We start from the raw sequence: 21,727 nt of genomic DNA, 5'->3' as shown, positions 1-21,727 counted from the left end.
CCACATGCTCCCCCAGGCCCTTTTTCATTTTTCCTAGTGCTCTGTTGTCACTCTTCGATTTGTTCCAGGCCTCCCTTGGTGGTATTGTTGGTTCCCATTTGGGTGGGCAACCACAGGTAGCAGTCTGAACACAAGATGAACATCATCAGTCTCTCCAAAGGATCTGAGATGCAAGCCCCCCAACAAGTAGGAAATCTTCCAAGAAATGAAGACAGGTAGGCAGATGGGTTACTCCATCCCCTGCAGAAGGAGATTCTGTCTATTATCCACCACATGTCCTTGGTGCAGGTAGTTGGTTCAGGTTCCACTGACCTCACTGCCTTCTTTGATAGATATGCTTTGTCCTCACCTATTCTCAGGGCACAGTGCTTGTTCAGTAATTGCAGGTGTATAGGCAAAGAAAGAATATTCACTCTGTTATTAGAGTCATAAGTTTCCAGCATCCCCCATTTTGGAAGTCTCCGTCCACTACTCCTTTAAGCATAATCTCTAGCTGTCCATCCCTCCCTGCATCATGTGGCTCAGGCTTTTGCCTCTACGGACTATGTAGAAAGACCTTATCCATCTCCTGCATTCATTCTCTGTGACGGCATGCAGTCTGCTCACCTCTTTCACAGGTGAGGCCACCATCACCCCCACTCCAGAAGTATTGCCTACAGCCCAAAGCCTACACAGCAACATCATGATTCAGGAGTATTGCCTGCATCAAGGCTTCTGTTTTGCCTGGGTTGTTTGCTTCAGTTGATGCTGGAGACTGTCCTATAGCACATTACTACCATCATTGCATAGATCTTAGTCTTGGGCATAGTTTCAAGGGCCATCTTGCAACAGCTGTCAGGCCTCTATTTTCTGCTCTCCTGGAACTGTACTTCTACTTACCAGATTTATATCTGCTCCCCAAGTTTCAGCTAAGTAGTTGTTCAACACTCCCTAATTAGCAGCCAGATGCAGATGGTTTTTATAGGCACTCCCTAAAAAGGAAACAGCTAACAGAAGCAAAGCCCTCCAGAAGCTATTTGTCACCCAGTGTAGCAGCCTGTGAGATGTTGCTCAAAAAGGAAGCCTCCAGAAGATACTTCCTGCAGTTCATTGGAGAAGCCTGGAAACTGCTGTAACAACTGGTAGGTCTATGTTAGCTGTTCTGTTTTCTGTGCTCATAGTCCGTATGAGACATAATTTTATATAAAATTTGTCTTCTTTTATTTAGAAACAGTCTTGCTTTCTTCTTTCAAATCCAGTGTATGCATGCATAACCTCATACCTTCCTAGACTAAATACTGTCTAAATCATTCATTTTCATCCTTTTTTTGTGTAGATATGTTAATTCTTCATGAAGACCGTATCTAATAGGCATCTCAAAAATATTAATGGAAAATGTCTATAGTCTGAGAATTCATGTGTGTACTTCTTACAGCATTTTAATAATAATTTCATGCATATGATCTCACTTGTTCAGTCTTGCAAAGCAGGCAGACATTTTCATACTTACTGTTGTGTTTGTGATTGCACAAAGCAAAATACTCTTTGACAAAATGAGGTGTGACATTTTGTTTATCCACCATGGAAAGAGTAATGAAATATAGTCATAGGCTTTGCAATTTAAAAAGCAAAACTAAACTATAACATCAACATATAAGAATCCAGTCTTAACAAATTAGCCATACTAATTCATAATAACAATAAAAAAGACAAAACTTAGATATTCTGCATCCTGAAAGTTTATTGGGAGACTCTCAGGTCTTAAAATGTATTACACATATATGTACATGTGTAATACATACAAGCATACACTTCTATATATACTAATACCCATATGTATTTATATATATATATTAAAGTTATTTTTAAGCACATATACCATGATTTAGTGGCAGTGCTAGCTGTAATTGCTATTTCTGTGTTTCACGCTTCAGTAACTTTCAAGCTATTTACGCATTAGACTTGTATACATTTTTAAGTCTCTTACACAGAAACACATATAACTCTTATACATATTAATTTTAACCGCTTCTTTTTCTTATCCATTACAAGCAAATATTTCTGTCCAAATATAAGCTTGATCCTTTTACCATTATATTGCTAACTTGACATGATGGAACAAGGTTTAATGCAATTTAAGTGATGTAAGGGTATGAAAAAACTGCAACTGAAAAAGTACTATTGTTTCATGTCTTACTTGCTGCTTTCCAATCAGATAATGACTAGTTGACCCACAATAAAGATATCAGGAAAAAAAAATCAACTATTAGTTATAGTATGCAAGTATCGTATATTTAAATTAGGTGGTTATATTAAAAGAGATTACATTTCAGTTTATAGAAGCTGGCCTGTAGCACCAACCTATAGAGAAAAAGCATATGGTTTTATGTATTTGTAAGATACTGTATATTTGATAAAAATTATGTATGCCATATGAAGACAGAAAAGTTGGTCTGATATTGTTGATGACTTCAGTTATTAATAGCTTCTCTCATCACTGCAAGCAACCCTTATGACAACTACTGTATACAATTTCCCCATTTTATTCCTCAGTGTATAATAAGAAATATAAAAAATAACTTTTGCTAGTAGAAAAGAAGGAAAGAAAATCATTCTATCTTCATGGCAGGAAGAATATTAACTTTTGCAAAGATTTAAAAATTCAGAATTCCTCAAAGATTCTGGGGTGAATACCACGAACAGTGTTGGCTGATTTTATCAGTTTGTAAGGCAGGACTTCTGGTACCCAAGTTATGTTTTGTAAACAAATTCTGCTGACACCGGCTGCATAGCAATTGTAGAGTACACTTAAAGAATACCTGCTCAGTCCTTCTCTCTTTTCAAGCAAAATAAATGACTGCTTAGTTGTGTGCTTATGAAAAACTACTCCTTTCTTGAATACCACAGAACATTTCTCACCTAAATGTCACCTGACTTCTTACCTGGCAAACAGCTACAGTAAAATTCACCAATCAAATCATGGCAATGGCCTCCATTTTTGCAGTGATTGAAGGAACATTCATCAATATCCGTGGAACAGTTTTTGTCTGACAGAAAAGAAAACGAAACATTAAAACTATAAATCATGCCGGGTTTGGAAAAGCAGAAAAGCTACTTCACAGTACAAGTGACAACTGCATAATTTAAATTTTCCAGGTTGGAAACACTATTTTATTTCTGCTTGACAGCTTTAAAACTAGACGTATTCATAGATCATAGCTGATAGTTAACAAGTTAAATATTTTAAAGAAATAAGTATGAGCTACATTTGCAAGTATATTGTGTATTCTAGCATTACATCTTGCCATTATAATTACTAGAATTATATGCCCCAATTTAAAAACTATGTTAGAGATTTAATAACCTCAGTAACAATAAGAAAAATATTTCTGAAGGTTGTTTCCATGTTTAGATGAATAAAGCCACTTCTCAGATCCCAACAGAAAACCACAAATTCACTCAAGCATTTCTTCATTTTTCTTCTTTTAAAGAGATTTAATTGAGCTGCAATTCAAATGAATTAAAATCTGAAACAACAAAATTATAGGAGAACATACAGAAGATATACAGAGGAGAATATTTAGAAGGCTGATAGGTGGCTTATGAAACTATTAACTCATTTGGCATACCAAAGAAAATTCATAGTCCCTCATCTCTCTATTCTGCACTGCATTAATTTAGAGCAAGCTCTAGCCTGGTATAAACTATACTGTGATCTTTCTGGTCCAGAATTCGTTCAAAATCAAGGGACAACTGTAGAGATTAACAGCTCCTGTGAATACCAAAAGCTACTCCAGTGATAGAGAAGGAAAACTGTAGCTGTCACTGACGTGAATGAGAAAAATCGTTGTTGGTATTCTATCCAGAAAGCAATGGAAGACAACATTTTGGAAAAGGAATCATCATTCAAAAATACAAAGATTTTTGAATGTCCTATTGGCAATTTTTTTCATGCAATAGTGGAAAAAGCAACTACAAAGACAGATTTTCTGGGATTTGATTCTAAGTGAAAGGAAAGAGTAATCTCTGCATATGAAGAAAGGAATGTGAAGAACTTGGGTGAGATCAATAAAGATCCATGGGAAGTGAGAGGGTATTGAACAACATAAAACCAAAGGAATTCAGAAAAATTGTAAAGAGTGCAGAAAATTTCTGATGTGAAACCTGATGAGAGGCTGATTTAAGATAAAACCGTAACTAAGAAAGCTACTGCTTTCTTTAAGTACACCAAGACAAATTATCCTTTTGTGGGGAAGACGACACTGCTTATTAGGAGATCAACATGGCTTTTCCTGTTTTTCAAAGGATGAAAGTGCCTAACTAACAAAATATAGGTCAGGTTACTAAGATAACTTAAGAAGTACAGCATAAATATGTAGGCTTGAAATCAGACCAGCAAAGGCACTGAATAAGATGGGATGGTCAAGGTAACGAGAAATCACGCTGTAAGTACTTTGGCATTAAAGATGAAGGAAAGATATGGTTTCCCATTGAATGGAGAACGATGGGTACTGATAATGGTAATCATGCCAAATTGTTCAATGCTTCTTTTGCTTCAATCATCAGTAAAAAGGTCAGCTGCGAGCAGTTCATTATCATAATTGATACCTCTGATTAAAGGGCAAAACTTCAGTGTTGAATAGAGAAGGCAGGCTGGAGGATTGTCAGATGAGTTAGATGTTCAGATAGGCTGGTCTGATGAACGTCACCCTTGGGTACTTCAAGAGCTACCTGATAAAAACTCAGTAGTTTCCTTGGTGAATTTGTGGAAGATAGGTAAGGTACCTGAAGCCTCAAAAAAGTCAGCCTTTAAAAAAGTGTAAAAGAGTCTTGAAATTACAGATCCATTTGTGTAATTTCAGTTCCTGGATGAAATATGGGAAAAAGTTACTAAACTGATTACTTATAAGAACCTATACATATAAAATGTATTAAAAATGAGCCTTATGTAAACAAACCAATTCCCTTCTACACCAGAGTTACAGGCCTTGTGGATAAAAAAGAAACATAAAACAGCAGCATATGTCATATTCCTTAACTTCAGTAATGTTTCTACTGCTCTCATGTGAAATCCTAATAATTGGACTAGATATGAACTACAAGAGGATATTATCAAATGAGTAAAAATTGTCAGAAAGCAATATTCGTACATTAGTTATCAGTGGTTTTACTACCAAAATAGATGAATGAATTGCACAGATTTTGAAAGAGGTCTGATGTCCATCTAGCTCCACTCAATTTTTTCAACAACAGCCTGGATGGTGGACAACAGAGTAAGCTTCTTGGTGGCAACACAAAAAGGTACATTGGAGGACAGGATTAGAAGTCTTCATAAATTTTGTCAAATTGGATATAGTGTTTGAAATAACAAACATTATCCAATCAGAACAAGTGGAAGATATCATAATACAGTAAATCACAAGTTAAGTAGGAACAAAACCCAGAATTTTATTCCAAATCAAACAGTGTGCTGGGATATATAAAAAGGAACATAGCCAGTTAGAAGCATAAAGTAATCCTTTTGTTCTCATCTTGCTAAAGTAAAGTTGCATTTGGAGTGCTTTGCACTGTGCAGTCAGCTGCATTCAAGACATGTGTGGACCAAATGAAGACAGTCGAGATGATCATGACAAGAATGGCAAAGAACTTGAAAGCATGACATCTTAGGAAAAGCAAAATGAATGGGACTGTAAAGTCTAAATAAGGAAGATTTGAATAGAAATGTGATGACAGTCATAAAATAAGAAAAGGATTTTGCAAATGTCTTTAGTTTTCCATGTTCATAGCAGACAGGATAAGAAGTAATGCATTTAAACTGCAGTAAAAGTCTGATTAGATGTTAAGGAACTCCTAGTGGTTAGTATAACACACTGGAAAGATTGCCTGAGGAAGTAATGGTGTCCGACTTCTTTAAGGTGAGATAAACACATCAGGAATGACACAGTATGGTATATGTTTTCTGCTGGGATGAGGATGGAATAGATGATCTTTAGTGTTTTTTTTTCTAGTGCTACAATTATATAATACACAGGGCACACGCACTCTATAACACAGAAGAAGGTCCAAAGGCTTTTATGTTCATGTAGTGAGTTGGATTGTCTGGAAATTTGCTGTGCCTCGTAACAGGGTGAAGCAGGACAAGTATTCCAAATCCGTGGTCATGTAAGGAAGGACCAAGAGTCATGCATATCAAAAAGTCTGGGAAATTTAAAATAGAATAGGAAAGGTTTTAAGTTACTTGGTGTGTGATAACAGGGCTCCCACTTTGGAATCTAGTGCTTCTGTCCAAATCTGTATCTCCACTCTGTCTCTCCATTAAAACACATTTATTTTTTAGTCAGATAAGAGAGAGAGGAGTCTAGGCGTGCAGTAGCCAAAGAAGCAGAGGACACTCACGGTGTAGTAAAAATATTAACACTAGCAGGCAGAAACAAACAAATTCTTCATGCACACCATAAATGTACATGGTTAAAAATACAGCGGGATAGATGGAAAGTCCTACTCTTACAGAGTGAATCTGCAACTTTTGTCACATTCAATCTATATTCACCCCTCAAGTCTTCCTCATTAGAAAATCGTAATGAGACAAACTTCATACTTCTCTGAGCCTCTTTTTCTGCAAGGTGATTATGAAAAGCCCTTAGTCTATTATTTCAATACTGACTTTTAAACAAACTCTGCATTTCTACTCTCACTTCATTTCCTGTATCTCCCTGCTACAGGAGAGAAAGCATATGCATTAACTGAAATCTTGTGATAACTTTTATTTGGTTAAACAGTACATTTTTCAATGTACTGCAGGTCACTTCTGGTCACTTGCGTCTGCTGGATACAAGCAAGGAAAAAGATACGTAGGTTATAGCTACTGAACTGTAGCTGAACTGTATGTGAGGAAAAAGATGAAGTGATCTGAAAAGGACTGCTGAAGACCTCAGCGTATGAGTGCTATTGCAGTGCTGTGCCAAAAAATAAAATTCTCAGATGTATTTTAAAAAACAAGAAGGAATATTGATGTGTAAAATACCTTTGCATTAAAAATTGACTACAATGTTCCATATTTAAAAATAAGTGGGAAGGATGCAGGAAAAGCTACACAATTTATTCAACAACTGAAGAAAGCACACTGTCGGCAAAGGCTTAAAGAGCTCCATCTGTTTCATTTAGAACAAACAAAAACAAGAAGTGACTTGATTAGAGTGTATAAGTGTCTTTACAAAGAGAAAATACTTGGGTGGTAAGAGGCTTTTTCATTTTGTGTAGAAAAGGTAATGAGACTCAATAGCTCCAAGTTGGAGACAAAAATTTAAATAAAATATTTAATATAAACTTCTAAATCTGATGGTGATTACTACTAGAAAAAAAATCCAGTGAAATTCTGGCTTCTCTTCATGCATTCAAATCAGGATTGAATGTTGTTGGATTCAATGTCTGCTTTAATCAAAACTAAGTAATTAGGTTCAGTACAAGGTGGTTAATGGACAACATTAACTGCCTTCTGGTGTACAAACCTAACGTAGAGCATACAACCAGCAATCTATGGGTTGTTAGAAGACTTCCAGAATAAGTTCCCTGATTCTGTAGCCTTTTGTGGGTCTTCGCAGGGAAAACATCAAGACAATTCTGTGAGCCAGGTATATCTCTGTGACAGCGGTAGCCCACCCCAAGGCAGCTGGGCCCTGTAGCATCATTGTCATCATGCAGAATGTGTATGTCCTGTGCTTGGAGGTTCTGGAGGTTCTTAGGAAAAGTGGCTGTCAGGTGCTGCTCTGCTGTTATCAGAGCTAATTATACAGTTCTGTTTCTCGCCTGATTGCAAAAGTGCCAAGGAAAAAAATCTTCTTATAAAAGTTTTACAAGTAGCTTTAAAAACATCACTCTGCATTTAACATTCTTCTGCCTCGAGACTCCTCAGATCTGGGCAAGCAGCAGTTTCTAGCCAACCTACTGTTTTAGTTTTTATTGTTTAAGCTTGTGAGTCAAGCTGTGGGGTAATGTCCCCATTATCACCACTGCAGCCCTGTAGCCCAGTACACATGGCATTGCCATTGCTAGCATCAGGCCACGGGTTTGGTGTCAAGCTAACACCAGAGGCCTCAGGACTTGCCTAGTGGCCAGGTGGATCTTGCCTCATTTGGTTTAGTTTTCTTTAATTTTGTACAATTGCATCATGTTATGCTTATTGTTAATAAAATGTAGACAGGAGTAACAAGTAGTTAGGCTGCATAGAATGAAGTAATTATGACCCTAGAGTAAGGCTGCAGTGTGAAGGACTACAAGGGAGAGAGCAGAGGCCTTGAAGGAACATTTGTAGGATGGCACTGAAGACTCCAAGGCTATTAGCAGCTCACCTGAGGCCAGTTACTGCTAGGGAAGCAAACATAGGAGCTGGGCAAAAACAGGTCTAGGGATAACAAAAAAGACAAAGAACAAATGCCTACCGTACGTAAAATGCTTCAAATGTGGCAAAATCAGTAGTTATAGGGTGTTGCAGAACCAAGAAAGAGAAAGGTGTAAAAAAAAAAAAAGGAAAAAAGGAAAAAATAAAAAAAAATGGCAAAAAAGTGAAGAAGGAAAGAGTCAACTGTGCTACTGAAGATGGCACCAAATATGGCTACTACTTAGTGTGGTCATGCTAAAGCTGATGGTGTCATACCTTTTATAGTCTGACTCTGTCAAAGAAGAGGGTGCCCAAAGGTAAATTTTTTTCACTTGTTAAAAACACAGCCTAGTATATACTGGGAAATATAATTTAGTATCAAAACCTCTGGTACAATTGCAAAGTTGGTATTGCAAAGGCAATATTGAACAGCAGACTTTTTCCAACATCAATGATTTGGTGGATTTTTTTCAGAAGAGAAACCATCCGCTACAAAAAAACAACTAGAGAGAACCATTCTTATGTAAGGTGCCCCATCCATTTCTCAAATTTATTAACAGAATATCTGGGAGGGACGGAAAATGTGCACTGCAGAAGTTGGCTGGAGGCAGATTTTCTTATGTCAGCGTTCATTCACTGATTGCTCATGTCATAACAGAAAATTTAGTCCTAACAGGTTAATTGAAGCAGTTATAATAAAAATCTCAATGCAGCAGGAATTTCTGTCTTGATATTCATATGTTATTTTTACAGGTGCACTAAGATATGAAAAGTAAAAATTGTGCTTGCTGTGCTGGCATATTACTGTCCATAGTATGATGTCATCTATGATCTTAACTGTTTAGAGTATAAATAGAAAACACATGCAAAGAAACAGAGAAAACAGAAATAGTTTATAGAAAAAGATGTAGTTAAGGAAAAATTTGGTTAATGTCCCATGGTAACTCAGGAAGACTAAGAATTTCAACCATGTTTTCCAGAGTTGTCTGCACGTCCTTTAATCACTGTATGAGCTTTTCTAGACACAATTGCTTTTCATTTTTTATTTGATAATGTCCTCCCAGCAACCAAAAACTCTTTTTTTTTTATTGAAAAACAATCCTATTCATATTAAATGATTATGTTCCAATTTATCTAAAATTAATTAAATACACAATCACACCCAGAAAGATATTAATATATGTTCTACATACATTATATTATGCATGACAATTGGCATCACTATTGGAAAAAATCCATTATATCTAAAATAAAGGGAATAAACTGAAATACAAAAATAATCTCATAACACCTCCAGTAGAGCAATGATAAAGTAAATCCCATATAAACTAATTACATTTATGATTGAAGAATTAACTTATCTTTTTTCAGAGGGTTCCAACTGTTACTATTCACCTTCTAATTTAAACAAATCATGCTTAGTATTTGGAGATGGAAAACTATTGGAGAAATGTGCTATTTGATTTCTCACCAAAAAAAGAGATTTTGCTTATTTTTTCAATGACTGGAAAAAACATTGCTACTGAACTATAATTGATTTGTTTTTCTTTAATGCGATTCAATAGTTTTTTATGTATTAGCTTATCAACATTTTTACGTAATGTAATTTGCAACATGATGAAATGTAAGCAGTCTTTTCTGCACTCTACTGATCTTTTTTTTCACACTCATTGTTCTAACCTGAACCCTTTCCAGGGGAAGCAGGTACACTTACACATTAGACGTGACAATAAATGTTCCCTAATAACCACAGAAATACATACTGAATACATTTCCATGTATGCATAAATAGTGTTTATTTTCCAGCATGTTGAGTTTGCATGCCCAACTGTGGGAAGCCTGCCCTCGGCAGCCCACCTTCTGGAGTGTTTCTGAAATCCAGCAGCCCATTGGCACTGTCCCAGCTGAGCAGAGGAAAGGCAGTCAGCCTTTTGCTCTCATGCCACCATAGGCCCGCTAGGAGTCAGAGCTCTGCCGGCCAGAAGCCAGGAGAACCATCTCGCCCTCTTGGGTCTTCAGCTTCCACATTTTGAGTTGGTTTGAAAAACCTTAGTGCTTTGACTAGAGATCGGGTACAAGCATGTTGTTCACATGAACTCTGTCATTAGGGGACATCAGAGAAAAGCACACCTGGCTTTTGGGCTGCTTCTGTAAGGGTCATTGATCATAAAATCACAGAATTATAGGGGTTGGAAGGAACCTTTGGAGATCATCTGGTCCAACCCCCCTGCCAAAGCAGGGTCACCTAGAGCAGGTTGGATAGGAATGCATCCAGGTGGGTTTTGAGTATCTCCAGAGAAGGAGACTCCACAACCTTTCTGGGCAGCCTGTTCCAGTGCCCTGCCACCCCCAAGGTAAAGAAGTTTTTCCTCATGTTCAGATGGAATTTCCTCTGTTCTAGCTTGTGTCCGTTGCCCCTTGTCCTGCCACCAGGCACCACTGAGAAGAGCTTGACCCCACCCTCTTGACAACTGCCCTTTAGATATTGATAAGCATTGATGAGATCCCCTCTCAGTCTTCTCCAGGCTAAACAGACACAGTTCTCTCAGCCTTTTTTCATAAGAGAGGTGCTTCATTCTCTTGATCATCTTTGTAGCCCTCCACTGGCCTCTCTCCTTCTTGAACCGGGGGGCCCAGAACTGGACACAGTAGTCCAGATGTGGCCTCACCAGGGCAGAGTAGAGGGGGAGTATGACCTCCCTCAACCTGCTGGACACACTCTTTTTAATGCACCCCAACGTGGAACAAGAATCTGATGCATGAGCTGTAAGCAAGACTGAGTATCTGTGACTGACTCTAAAGATGGTAAGTACCAATAGATTTTTCATGCTAATTCTTTCCTTTGAATTGTTGAGGACAGGAATAGAGATGATTAGTGTGGAATAGAGGATGGAGTGATTCAATGATTTTAAAATGTGCAGTGGACTTGACACTAACAAAAAGCATCTAGGTCAGACAAAAGCTGCCTAAAATAGAACAGGTTTTGCAGGCTTACCGAAAACAAAGCTTAGAAACTCTTAGAAAAATAATGCACAGGAAAAGACTTCTGAAAGCACAAAAAAAGGTGTCTGTCGCCTTTTGCCTCATGATGGGATGAGTTGAGCTAGAAGGCACTGCACATCCTTTTATAATTTTGGTTTCCAAATGTTCAGTGTTTCAGGGACCACTTCTTTAGCCACAATAGAGACTACAGGATTCAGAAAGCTTACAGTATGAGACATGCCAGAAGAAATTATACAGATTTGATCTTCAGAAAGCATATTAAATGGCTTGCAAATTTATTTAGTCTGCTGCATAAATCCTAAAGACTTATTTAAGTAAATATGTGACTGATGGTACATTTTGACTGTTGATTCATACTGCCTCATGATAATAATAAACATGAATGAGACAGAGACAAAACCTAAAACAAGGATCATGTTACACATAGAGAATTCATATGGACCATGATATAAACGAGGAAGTCAGATTAAGAATCTCATGCATATAAATTACAACAAAATTCAGGGCTAAGTGCTAAAGTAAAAATCACTTTGGAATCACATTTTTTTCTACCCAGTGTACACTGCTGTCAATTTACTAGCATAGGGATCACTCAGGCACACGTGCACAGTTTTGAAATCCATGTAGTTAGTAATCTCTTCGAAAATTTAAAATAGGCAAAGGTTTATAATGGACAAAATATAATCCTGTCACTTGTTCGAGATGAAAAAAACATGCCTTCTCATCCCAGAACACAACAAAATTCTTGGGCTCCAGTGACTTACACTACCGGAAGAAATCCGCCCAAATAATGAAACCAGTCAATAACCAACACCTCATAAAATTGCCTCCTCCTTCTCTATCACTGATGAATTCCATAGCAGCCCACCTGATTGATGCTTTGATTCGAGGTATCTTACTACTTAAGGTACTAAAGCTGTCCTACTGTTCAACATTAAAATTCCCTGCTTCACCTATGTTCAGGTTCTGATAATGCCCAGAATTTACTAGTCTGGATGTGCTGAACGAGTCTTTTTCTAATTTTTGAGGCTTGCCAGGTTAACAGACCTGGACTGCCTTTATCTATCTCAACTGCCAGATGTTCTTGAAATGCCTCTAATTGTCAAAATCGAACAAAACATTGCGAGAGAAGGAGGTGGCAGTGCTGCCATCTGTCCATTTGTCCAGTAGCTGTTTACTATGGGATAATTACAGTGATCCTGTGTGTGCTGACTCCCACAAGAGGGCATTTGAGAGCAAGCTTTGATTTAATGGAGGGAGACAGAAGGTCTTTTTCTTTCTCAAGAGCTGCTTCTCTCTGTCTACCTATCTTGGTCAGAGTAAAGGAAGCTCTGCAGCAGGCTGCAAAGGTGCCGGCACTCAGGTGCACACCCTTTTAACAATAAAATCTACACTTGGGAGCAGAAGCTGCATGAAGACTCCCTGCTCCTCTCAGGACTCTCTCAGTTGGGCGTTCCTGTCCTACTGGCTTTCCTCAGCAGGAGAGTGCTGCTCCCTCCATCCAGGCCAGCTCCCTGCCACCTGTATGGTGCTGCCTCTGCTCCCAGGGAAGGAACAAACTCCTCAGGCTGGAGAGGGCTCCACCACCTGTGGAGCACCACAGCCAAGGCCATTCAAACAGGCAGCTGTGTCCCTCCCATCCAACGCTGCCCTTCTGGCACAGCATTCATGCATAAGGCACGTGACACCAAACTGGTGATGCCACCTGGCACGGCACTAGAAAATGACAAGACAAGCAAACAGCTAGGCCTAAGACAGCTTTTGTACCTGACCAGCTCAGATTCTAAAGATAAACGTTATTTGGCAATGCCTTTTAACATGTTAGGAAAACAAAAATATGTTTGGAAAAAAATGAAAAGAAAAAAATCAGCCCTATCCATTTACTGGGCTTTTTCAAATCTCACTTCTGTGATCAAGTTGCATTAGAAAAATACAAGATGTGATCAACTGGGAGCTAGCAGATCTGTCGATGAACTTTCTAACTTGTGCCTCCTTGTTCATAGCTAACTGTTGTAGCCCGGTAAATAAGATTTCTGCCCTCAGCAGGGGGAAGCCCCGGCTGTGCGCTGACCTGGCAGTGCAGGGGCTTGGGGTCTCCGTGGCCTCAGCTGGGTGTCACCGGTTTAACCCCTACACTGGGACCAGCAACTGCTGCCTCCCCTGCTCCAGCTTCAGCTCTGGGGTGACCCCGCTGGGGACGGGGTGACACCCAGCCCCCCAGTCACTGCCTGACAAACCACAGCCCTTTGTGTGCCTGTGGCTGGGGGGGCTGGGGGCCACAGCCAGGCTGCAGCTGGCAACGCAGGAGAATGACACAGGCTGGATGAGAAAATGTAGAAAAATAACCTCAACCGGATCCCTGACTAACAAGGAAGAAACCCTCACCAGGAACATCTTTCTCTTGGGAAGGGGCTCAAGATGCTAATTACTAATGCCTAAACTCACCCACTCCTTCTTGAGAAGACTGAAACTGTCACCTGTAGCACCCAGGGGGACACAATGAAGTTGAACATAATGCCAAAGAAAATGGGTAGATATTAATAAGTTTTCTGTTATAACAATTTTGGCTGTGCTGATAACAGTGATTTTCTGCATTCGTTATATAATATGGATTTCTACATTGTTTAAATGTTAATATCTAGTTAAATGTTAATATCTAGTAATTATCCAGTTAATAACTGGATAAACAAAAAATTCCTATATATACACACGGTTTCCTTTTGCCCTTAAAAAGTTTTTGAGTGTGTGACTGTTATCATGGCAATATCTTCTTGGGCCATCTACATCAGTTGTAGAACTCATAAGGACATGGAACGTTGTTTTACCACTGTCTGCTTTTCTTAGAAGACAAAAACTCAAATATTCAGTATTTTGTATCAAAGACTCATTCTAGGGAGGCTGCAGCACTTGTTGGAAGGCCTGGGGAGAGCAGATCTAATGACATTCACAATGGCTAACTCTGCATTTATTATGCAAATAGCATAAGCACACATGAAAATATTCAGTGTAATCAGGACGATCCTTCTCCCCACTTCGAATTCCAGTCAGTAGACTGGCTGATTTGTTTTCTTGTAGGAGCTGTCCTGTCTCACAAAAAAAGTCAATATGAACTGAGATCAATAGCACATTCGTGATGAAAAGTCTCTCACACAGGAAATGCGGGAGAAAATAGAGCTTTTTCATAATGGACTATTATGCAGTCATGTGAACTTCTGTGACTGCAACACAGGCCTCGAGGTACCCATTAAAATCTGCCCATAACTCACCGGTAACTGTTTTACTGTTGACAGATCTTGGCTCCTTTTTGTCTTGGAATGAACAGATATGTCACTGGCAAACTGTTTGCATCAGTATGAATCTAGGATAAAGTGTTCCTCTTAAGGAGAACATACCCTGTTCCAGGCTGCCTTGGTGACACCCACACATTAGTTTATAATTGCATTTCTGTAATGTGGACTCCATCATATCCTAAAGTAGTGTAGCTGTATTTTCACAGGAACAGCTTTTCCTACATTCCTTAGTACAAACTGACCGACTGTAACCTACTACAGAAAAGTTAGATGTTTTCCATTTTGATCCTTGTAGTATAACAGTAAGAGTTTTTAAAGCTCTTTCTTTTCAAATTATTGCATTAAAATGCTTCTATTTATATGAACAAATACTTTGTAATCACCTCAATTATTTTCATGATTGACACAAAATAGTCATATACTATGCAAACTCATGACAGCAAAGCCAGTTATCAAAGAAAGAAGAAAAGAAGAATATGATTTTGTAGGAAATAGAGCGTATCTCAGGTTTGTCATGCTGAATAATATTAGAATATGTTGGCATGAATCAAGCAAAATCACAGACATTCGTGGGAACTGCAACTATTATCACTTTCACAGATTCTAAATCTCTGTATATCATCTTACATTCCTTATGTCCCATCTGCCTATTTTTAACCATTGACAAAATATGTATGAGGGGCTCCTAAACTGGATGTCACTGCTGTTACTATAAACCTGAAATGCTCTATTTACTTCTAACTTAATTTTGCCTTCTCATCCTTCACTGCTCTACTCACTTCTTTAACCTTTCATGCTCCATAATAGATCTCTCTCATTTTTCTTTTCTCTCCATTGGTCACCACAGATTTTGAGCTCTCTGTACATATCTGTTTGGCTTTTTTATTACAACACCCACTAGTTTTGTTTGATTCCTGAGACTGCCACTACTTTTCTTCCTGTTACCTCTTATGAATAATGCTGCTCCATTTGCCTCTGAAATCAGCAGCTGAAAGTCAGTGTGTTCCAGTCCCTGACATCACAGCATATTAGTTGTTAAGAGGGTATATTTTTTGAGACAGTTTTATTGATTTCTGCATGATCCTGTTAGCTGCTTCTGGCAGAAAGCAGGGCCATGAGGATTTGCTACTGATGCGAGAGCTGTTTTCTTAAACCTTTTAGACACAAAAATAATTGTGCAATTTACAAGCTATTTATCATAAGGATCTGATGGTGTCTTTCTTGACGAGAACAAAGTGTCCTCTTGCTAAAATTGCATTCTCATTTCTATCTATCTCAATCACATAAAATGTATGACTGTGATATGATCTTCTGAAGACAAACAGCACCAGCTACGGCTATCATTGCTCACCTATTTTCATAGACTAGGTGTTTTCTCAATGCTTTTTTTTTCTAGGCAAAATATAGTTTTGCTTCACATCAATTAATCAAACAGCATACACACTGCTTTCAATTTTTATCATATTAGCAGGGAAATTAAAGCAGATTATCAATAGCGCAGAACACTGAGTTGAATTTATTTTTATAAATGCTGAAACAGTGAACAAAATGCAATTAAAAAGAGGGTTTTTTTGATTTCAGAAAAGGAAATTAAAAGTTTAACTATTTAATGGCTTATCCAGAGTTAAAATAAATCTTACCAGTAAATCCTGGAGGACAAACACAACGGTAGTCTGCAACCAGGTCTAAACAAGTTGAATTGCTTTTACAGAAGCCATAAGTGCACTCATTAAAGTCGATTTCACAGTTCAGACCTTCAAATCCTTGTTGGGAAAAAACAAAGAGCTATGTATTATTCAGCTATATCTGTGCCTTCTTTTCCAAAGCATGCTTTGGGGTCCTTTTTTTAAAAAAAAAATATTGTTTTCAATTTATTCTTGTAAAAAAAAAAATCTTGAAGTCTTACAGAAAGATCCTTTAAAAGCTTTTTCTGCTCTGGAAAATACATTTGACCATGAAAGATATTTTAAAAGGAGATAATAATTGAAAGAACAAATTTAGGATTCAGTATTTTCATTAATCTAGTTGAATTCTTTGATTAGCAGAGACTTCAGAATCTGTATATCTTCTGCCATTTTGAGAACATTGCAGATGAAGATAAGTGGTGCTGGGATTTGGACATCTGATTATAGTTTTAAAAATCACCTCTCAAATAGCTACTTCTCTACTTTTTCCTCTATTCGTTTCTTGTGTCATAGTGACTTTTAGCAAACTCAGAAGTCCAACATTTTTTTGTACTTGAAATTGCTGGAGAATCTCCATTCCAATATCTGACATTTTACACTCTTTTAAATGTATTCTAATTCATGGTCATGCTACAAAATTACTATCATTAGTGCTGTCACAGGCCATGGCTGCAGGAAGACCATGACAAATGCTAAGCTATCAGCACCCTCAGTGCAAGGCATATTCCCGTAATTTCTCAGACTGACCATGGAAACAATTTCCACTGATCCTTAAGTCATAAAACTTTAGAATTACCCTGAGTTCATTAATAATGTATACAGTAACAGTTCTCATTTGCATTTAGAGTTTAATCAGACCCATGTCTCATAGGTAACAAGTAAACCACAAAATTATCAATGTGGATGCCAAGATTTATTTTTTTTATAAGTTGATCAGGCAGAGTAAACAGCAGAATGATCTTTTCCAAGCTTAATTTTCAACTGCCTTCCAATATCTGTTTTGGCTTCTAATTTAAACTAGCTAATGATGGAGGCTGTACTTATGAGAATTATTTGTAGCAATTTCATCTTTCACGATAAGTTTCTGAACATATCATCACCCCTAGAATGCTTGTGTTAATATATAAATACCTGAAATATTGTAAGCTATGAAATCAACACACCATCAGTCCGTACTTAAAACATAGTAGTATTTGAAGATTAAAATCAAACAAATAGAAGAAAGTTTAAAATGCAGAAACAAAGTACCAGGTTATAAACCACAACCTTGACTTTATTTTTAACTAAAAATCCGATTAAAAAAACCATACACATATTTAGAAGAAACCCATTTGTGAAAATATCTCAGAAAGATACTGTAATTTTAAATGTTTTAAAGCATTTCAGTTTTTCCGTGAACTACTTTTTTCTTGAAACCACTCATTTGTTCATACACTTCTGATAACACTGGGCAATATGCATTTTTGCAGAAACAGACAAAAAGTGCTGAAAATCATGTTGGTTTTCTCTGTGAAAGTTTTAAGAGATTTTTTGTACTGAAGATATATTACAGTCATTATTATGACCATTGTAATTTGATTACTGTTCTCAGTTACAAAGCTGCAAGTTAGTACATCAGGATAAAATGTTTTCTTTGTAAGTTTATTGATTACATTTTCTGTGGATTTCACGTACTGCACATTTGTGTGTTCTCCGCTCCTTCAGACTTTGCTAAAATCATGAGGTTTTGCCTGAAAAAAGTACCACTTACAAATATATCTTCCTCCATAATTTATGGAGCATAGTTATTTTATTAGTTGCCTTGGTGGACGAAGATGCAAAGGAGGCTTCAGAAAAGAATTAATAACTTCCACAGAAAGGAAATTTTAACAATGGTTTTGAAGACTGTCAAGAAGATGTTCTGCAGGCTGCAGGCAATTTTGAAAATTTTCAAAGATAATAAAAATAAATTATTTTGAACAGCTTACCGTCAGGGCAAAAACAATCATAGCTGTTGACATGATCCTCACAGACAGCACCATTCAGGCAGGGAGCTGAATCACACTCATTCATTTCTATTTCACAGTACTGGCCTGAAAAACCTGCAAAGGAAGCAAGATAAGCTTTGATTTTCTTCATCTTTATGTGAGCTATTAACATGAAACTTTCATTCCAAATGTTGTTCTGTGATTAAAACCAAGAAGTGTTAGGATGCATATTCCACTGAATGGGAAAACTGGAAGTCAGAACTTCTGTATTTTATTTACAAAGAATTAAATTTCAGTCATTTCTAATTCAACATTACAAATACATGTCTTTATTGCTGGAATAAAGCAATAAAGGAACTAGAAAGTACTTCAGCGAAGTAAGACATTCGTAGCACTATGCAAGCAATATACATATTTTCAAGCAATATACATATTTTCAAGTGTTTTGCTTGTATTAGAGTCACTTTAGTATTTTTATGATACCTTTTTTGAATTTTGCCATGCTAATATGAGAGACAGTACATCAGTTATCTCTCACCCATCGCCTGGTGCTTTCTACTGTGGAGAGGAGCAGTTAAAAAATGCAGAGTACAAAAACACGGAGGCAGAACGAGTACATGCCATACGAGTCAGCTCTTCAGCACGTGTAAAGTGCACAGCTCAATGACAATGGATGAGGATGCTGTATATGTTGCTAAAAGAAGGAAACTAGACATAATTAAAACAAAAATCCAAAGACAAACTTGCAAAAGGAAAGGGTAAATATTTTTTTTGTGACTTCTTTCATGTCCTTTGGCACACTGTGTTGGATGTGGGTGTCCAGGCCCTGGCAGGGGAGCTGCAGGGCGGCGTCTGTGAGGGGAGGCCGGGGCTGCCCCGTGCTGGACGCAGCCCGTTCCAGACGGTTCCAGACGGTTCCAGACGGCCCCGACCAACCCCTTATAGGGCAGGGCTGAGCCCCGCAGCCACCATGAGGGCATCTTGGGGAAATGTATTTAAGGAAGGGTAAAACGCTGCAATCGCAGAGTGAGGAGAAAAACCAGAGTGAGAAAGAATCCTGTGAGCACCAAGGTCAGAGAGGGGGAGCAGGGGCGCCATGAGACCGAGCAGCAGTGGACGCAACCACAACCGTGACCGTGCCAGAGCAGATGTCCACAGTGTCCACGCTGGAGGAGGTGGATGTACCCTGAAGGAACTGCAGCCCACGGAGAGCACATCATGGAGCAGGAGAAAAGTGTGAGAGGGAAGGAGCAGCAGAGAGGAGCTGTTAAGGACTGACCATAACGCACCATTCCCCATCCCCCTGGGCTGCTCTGGGTGGGGAGGAGGTAGAGGAGTAGGGAATGAAGGAGTGAAGTTGAGCCTCAGGAAAAAAAAACAACACAGGGGTGAGGGAAGTATTGTTTTAATTTACCTTTATTTCTCACTGTGCAAGTCTACATTAATTGGCAATAAATCATACTGATTTTTCCCAAGTTGAGTCTATTTTGCCTGTAATTGGTAAGCGATTCCCCTGTCTTTATCTCGACCCATAAGCTTTTTCATCTCACCTTCTCCCCCGATCCTGGTGAGGAGGTGGAATGAGAGAGCGGCTGGGTGGAGGTCAGACAGACAGCTAAGGTCGATGCACCACACATATATAGCTTTGTTCTATGATATATATAGACCTTTGTTCTATGATAATTCCAGATATTAATTGCTAATTTTGTACAACTGTTCCAGGCATCATTTTTAAAGCATCACATAGATAACTGATGGAAACTAGGTTAGTAATCTGCGCATACCTCAAAAGCTGAATATACACATATATATTTTAATTTATCTTTTACATTGGGTTCTGCGGCTGATTTTTAATATATGGCTGATCCAAACCTAGTGACTACAAACAAGGCACTTCATAGTTTAATTGAAAGAACAAAATAAATTATGTCTACTTTGTTATTAAAATAAAAAAAAATAAATAAAATTAGAATGTTCCTGTTGAATGTTTTTCTTCTATCCAAATTCTTTCCAAGTAACCTAGAGTAATTTTTCGAATGGAGAAAAAACATTCTTTTTTTTCTTTATATCAGGTTCTCAGGATGTGAATTGTGAAAGATGTATAGTGAAAGCATGCCACGCTGTTAAACAGATGTTTATTTATGTAAAGAAAAAATTCCTCATTTTTGTATTTTCTTAAAAAATGATTTTTAAAACTACTAAACAAAATTAATAAAAACAATAGTATAAGTTAGGAAAAACAAATTATTTTACATCTTTTTTTCAAAAATTTAAATCATCTTTAATGTCCCTCATAAACCTTACCTTATTTATAAAACAAATTCAAAAAGTCTTCAGAGTCATCATCAAATGTCAACCTATGAGACATTAGTGAATACCAGAAAAAACAATTTGTGGAGAGTTGATATTTGCGTAGCAAAATAACAACAAATGCAGATAAATAATGGAGTGTCACAGCGCAATCAATGTGTGAGTTCTTTTCACTCTTTCTTGCAGAATTTATTTATCAATTCTAATATACGGTTGGGTTCTCACGTAAAATACAGAGCACACGCTGCACAGAATACAAGAGAAGTCAGATATCAGACATGCTTTCAAAGATTCTCCTTTTCAGTCTTGGCTTAAACTAAACTTTTCAGAAGGCAGCACACAATCATCAATATTTGGATTATTCTGAGTTAGTTCATTTCCCATGATTCTACCTAACTATCAAAGAAAATGTAGTAGTTAATATGTTCATGATAGAGGATATGGGTTGAGCCGGCTCAAGGGCCATTCCCTTCAGCAACTGGCTGCTTACAACTCTGAAATTGTATCTTTTCTGAAGATCCTCCAGTTTTTTAGAAAAAAAAAACTAGCTACGAAAAAGCTTGTATCTGTTTCAATTGCGGTAATTTGGCAGCAGAGTTATAACCTATTAAAAACAGTCTGACTACGCTTTTTAACTTACTAGACCTGATACGGACGGCACACACAGCATAATGACAGAGCTCACACCTCTCAGTGGGATGCTGCTTAGAGGAAGAGTCTAGGCAAGTGGTAGAACACAGGCTGAGGTCTATGCTGTGATAACACAGTTTGCTATCTACATGGTTTAAAGATACTATGATCTCATGGGCGCACGTTGTCACATTTACCTCCAAGGCTAGTCCTACCCAATCTGACTCTCTTCCACTTGGGAATTCAGAATAAGCAACTCTCCCCTTGTGATTTGTGTCAGCGGATAACCTTGTGTGGAAAGGAAGGGGAAAATAAGAAGAGAAGAATGAGATTAATTGTTGCTGAAAAGACATGTTGAGAGTCTTGCAAACTTGTAAGTTTAAGAGGAATGTCCTTTAATATAACTGTTCCACAGCATATCCAAATGCAGAACTCCATATTTTTTTATTCCTTATGATTTTATCATCAGAACAGTACCTTGAGACC

The 21,727-nt window shown here is 37.8% G+C and overlaps 1 protein-coding gene across 1 annotated transcript in view; it reads right to left on the bottom strand.

Moving 5' to 3' along the window:
• Positions 1-21,727, bottom strand: part of EYS (eyes shut homolog) — an 875,293-nt gene that overhangs the window by 624,823 nt on the left and 228,743 nt on the right. Inside the window, exons 12-14 of the mRNA XM_074581469.1 lie at positions 18,302-18,415; positions 16,290-16,412; positions 2,922-3,026 (exon numbers count right to left, since the gene is read on the bottom strand). Coding sequence (XP_074437570.1) covers positions 2,922-3,026; positions 16,290-16,412; positions 18,302-18,415 — 342 coding nt within the window. The remainder of the gene's footprint in view (positions 1-2,921; positions 3,027-16,289; positions 16,413-18,301; positions 18,416-21,727) is intronic.

Source organism: Larus michahellis, chromosome 3, assembly GCF_964199755.1.
Source record: "Larus michahellis chromosome 3, bLarMic1.1, whole genome shotgun sequence".
NCBI lineage: Eukaryota > Metazoa > Chordata > Aves > Charadriiformes > Laridae > Larus > Larus michahellis.
This window is presented reverse-complemented; position numbering and strand designations above follow the sequence as displayed.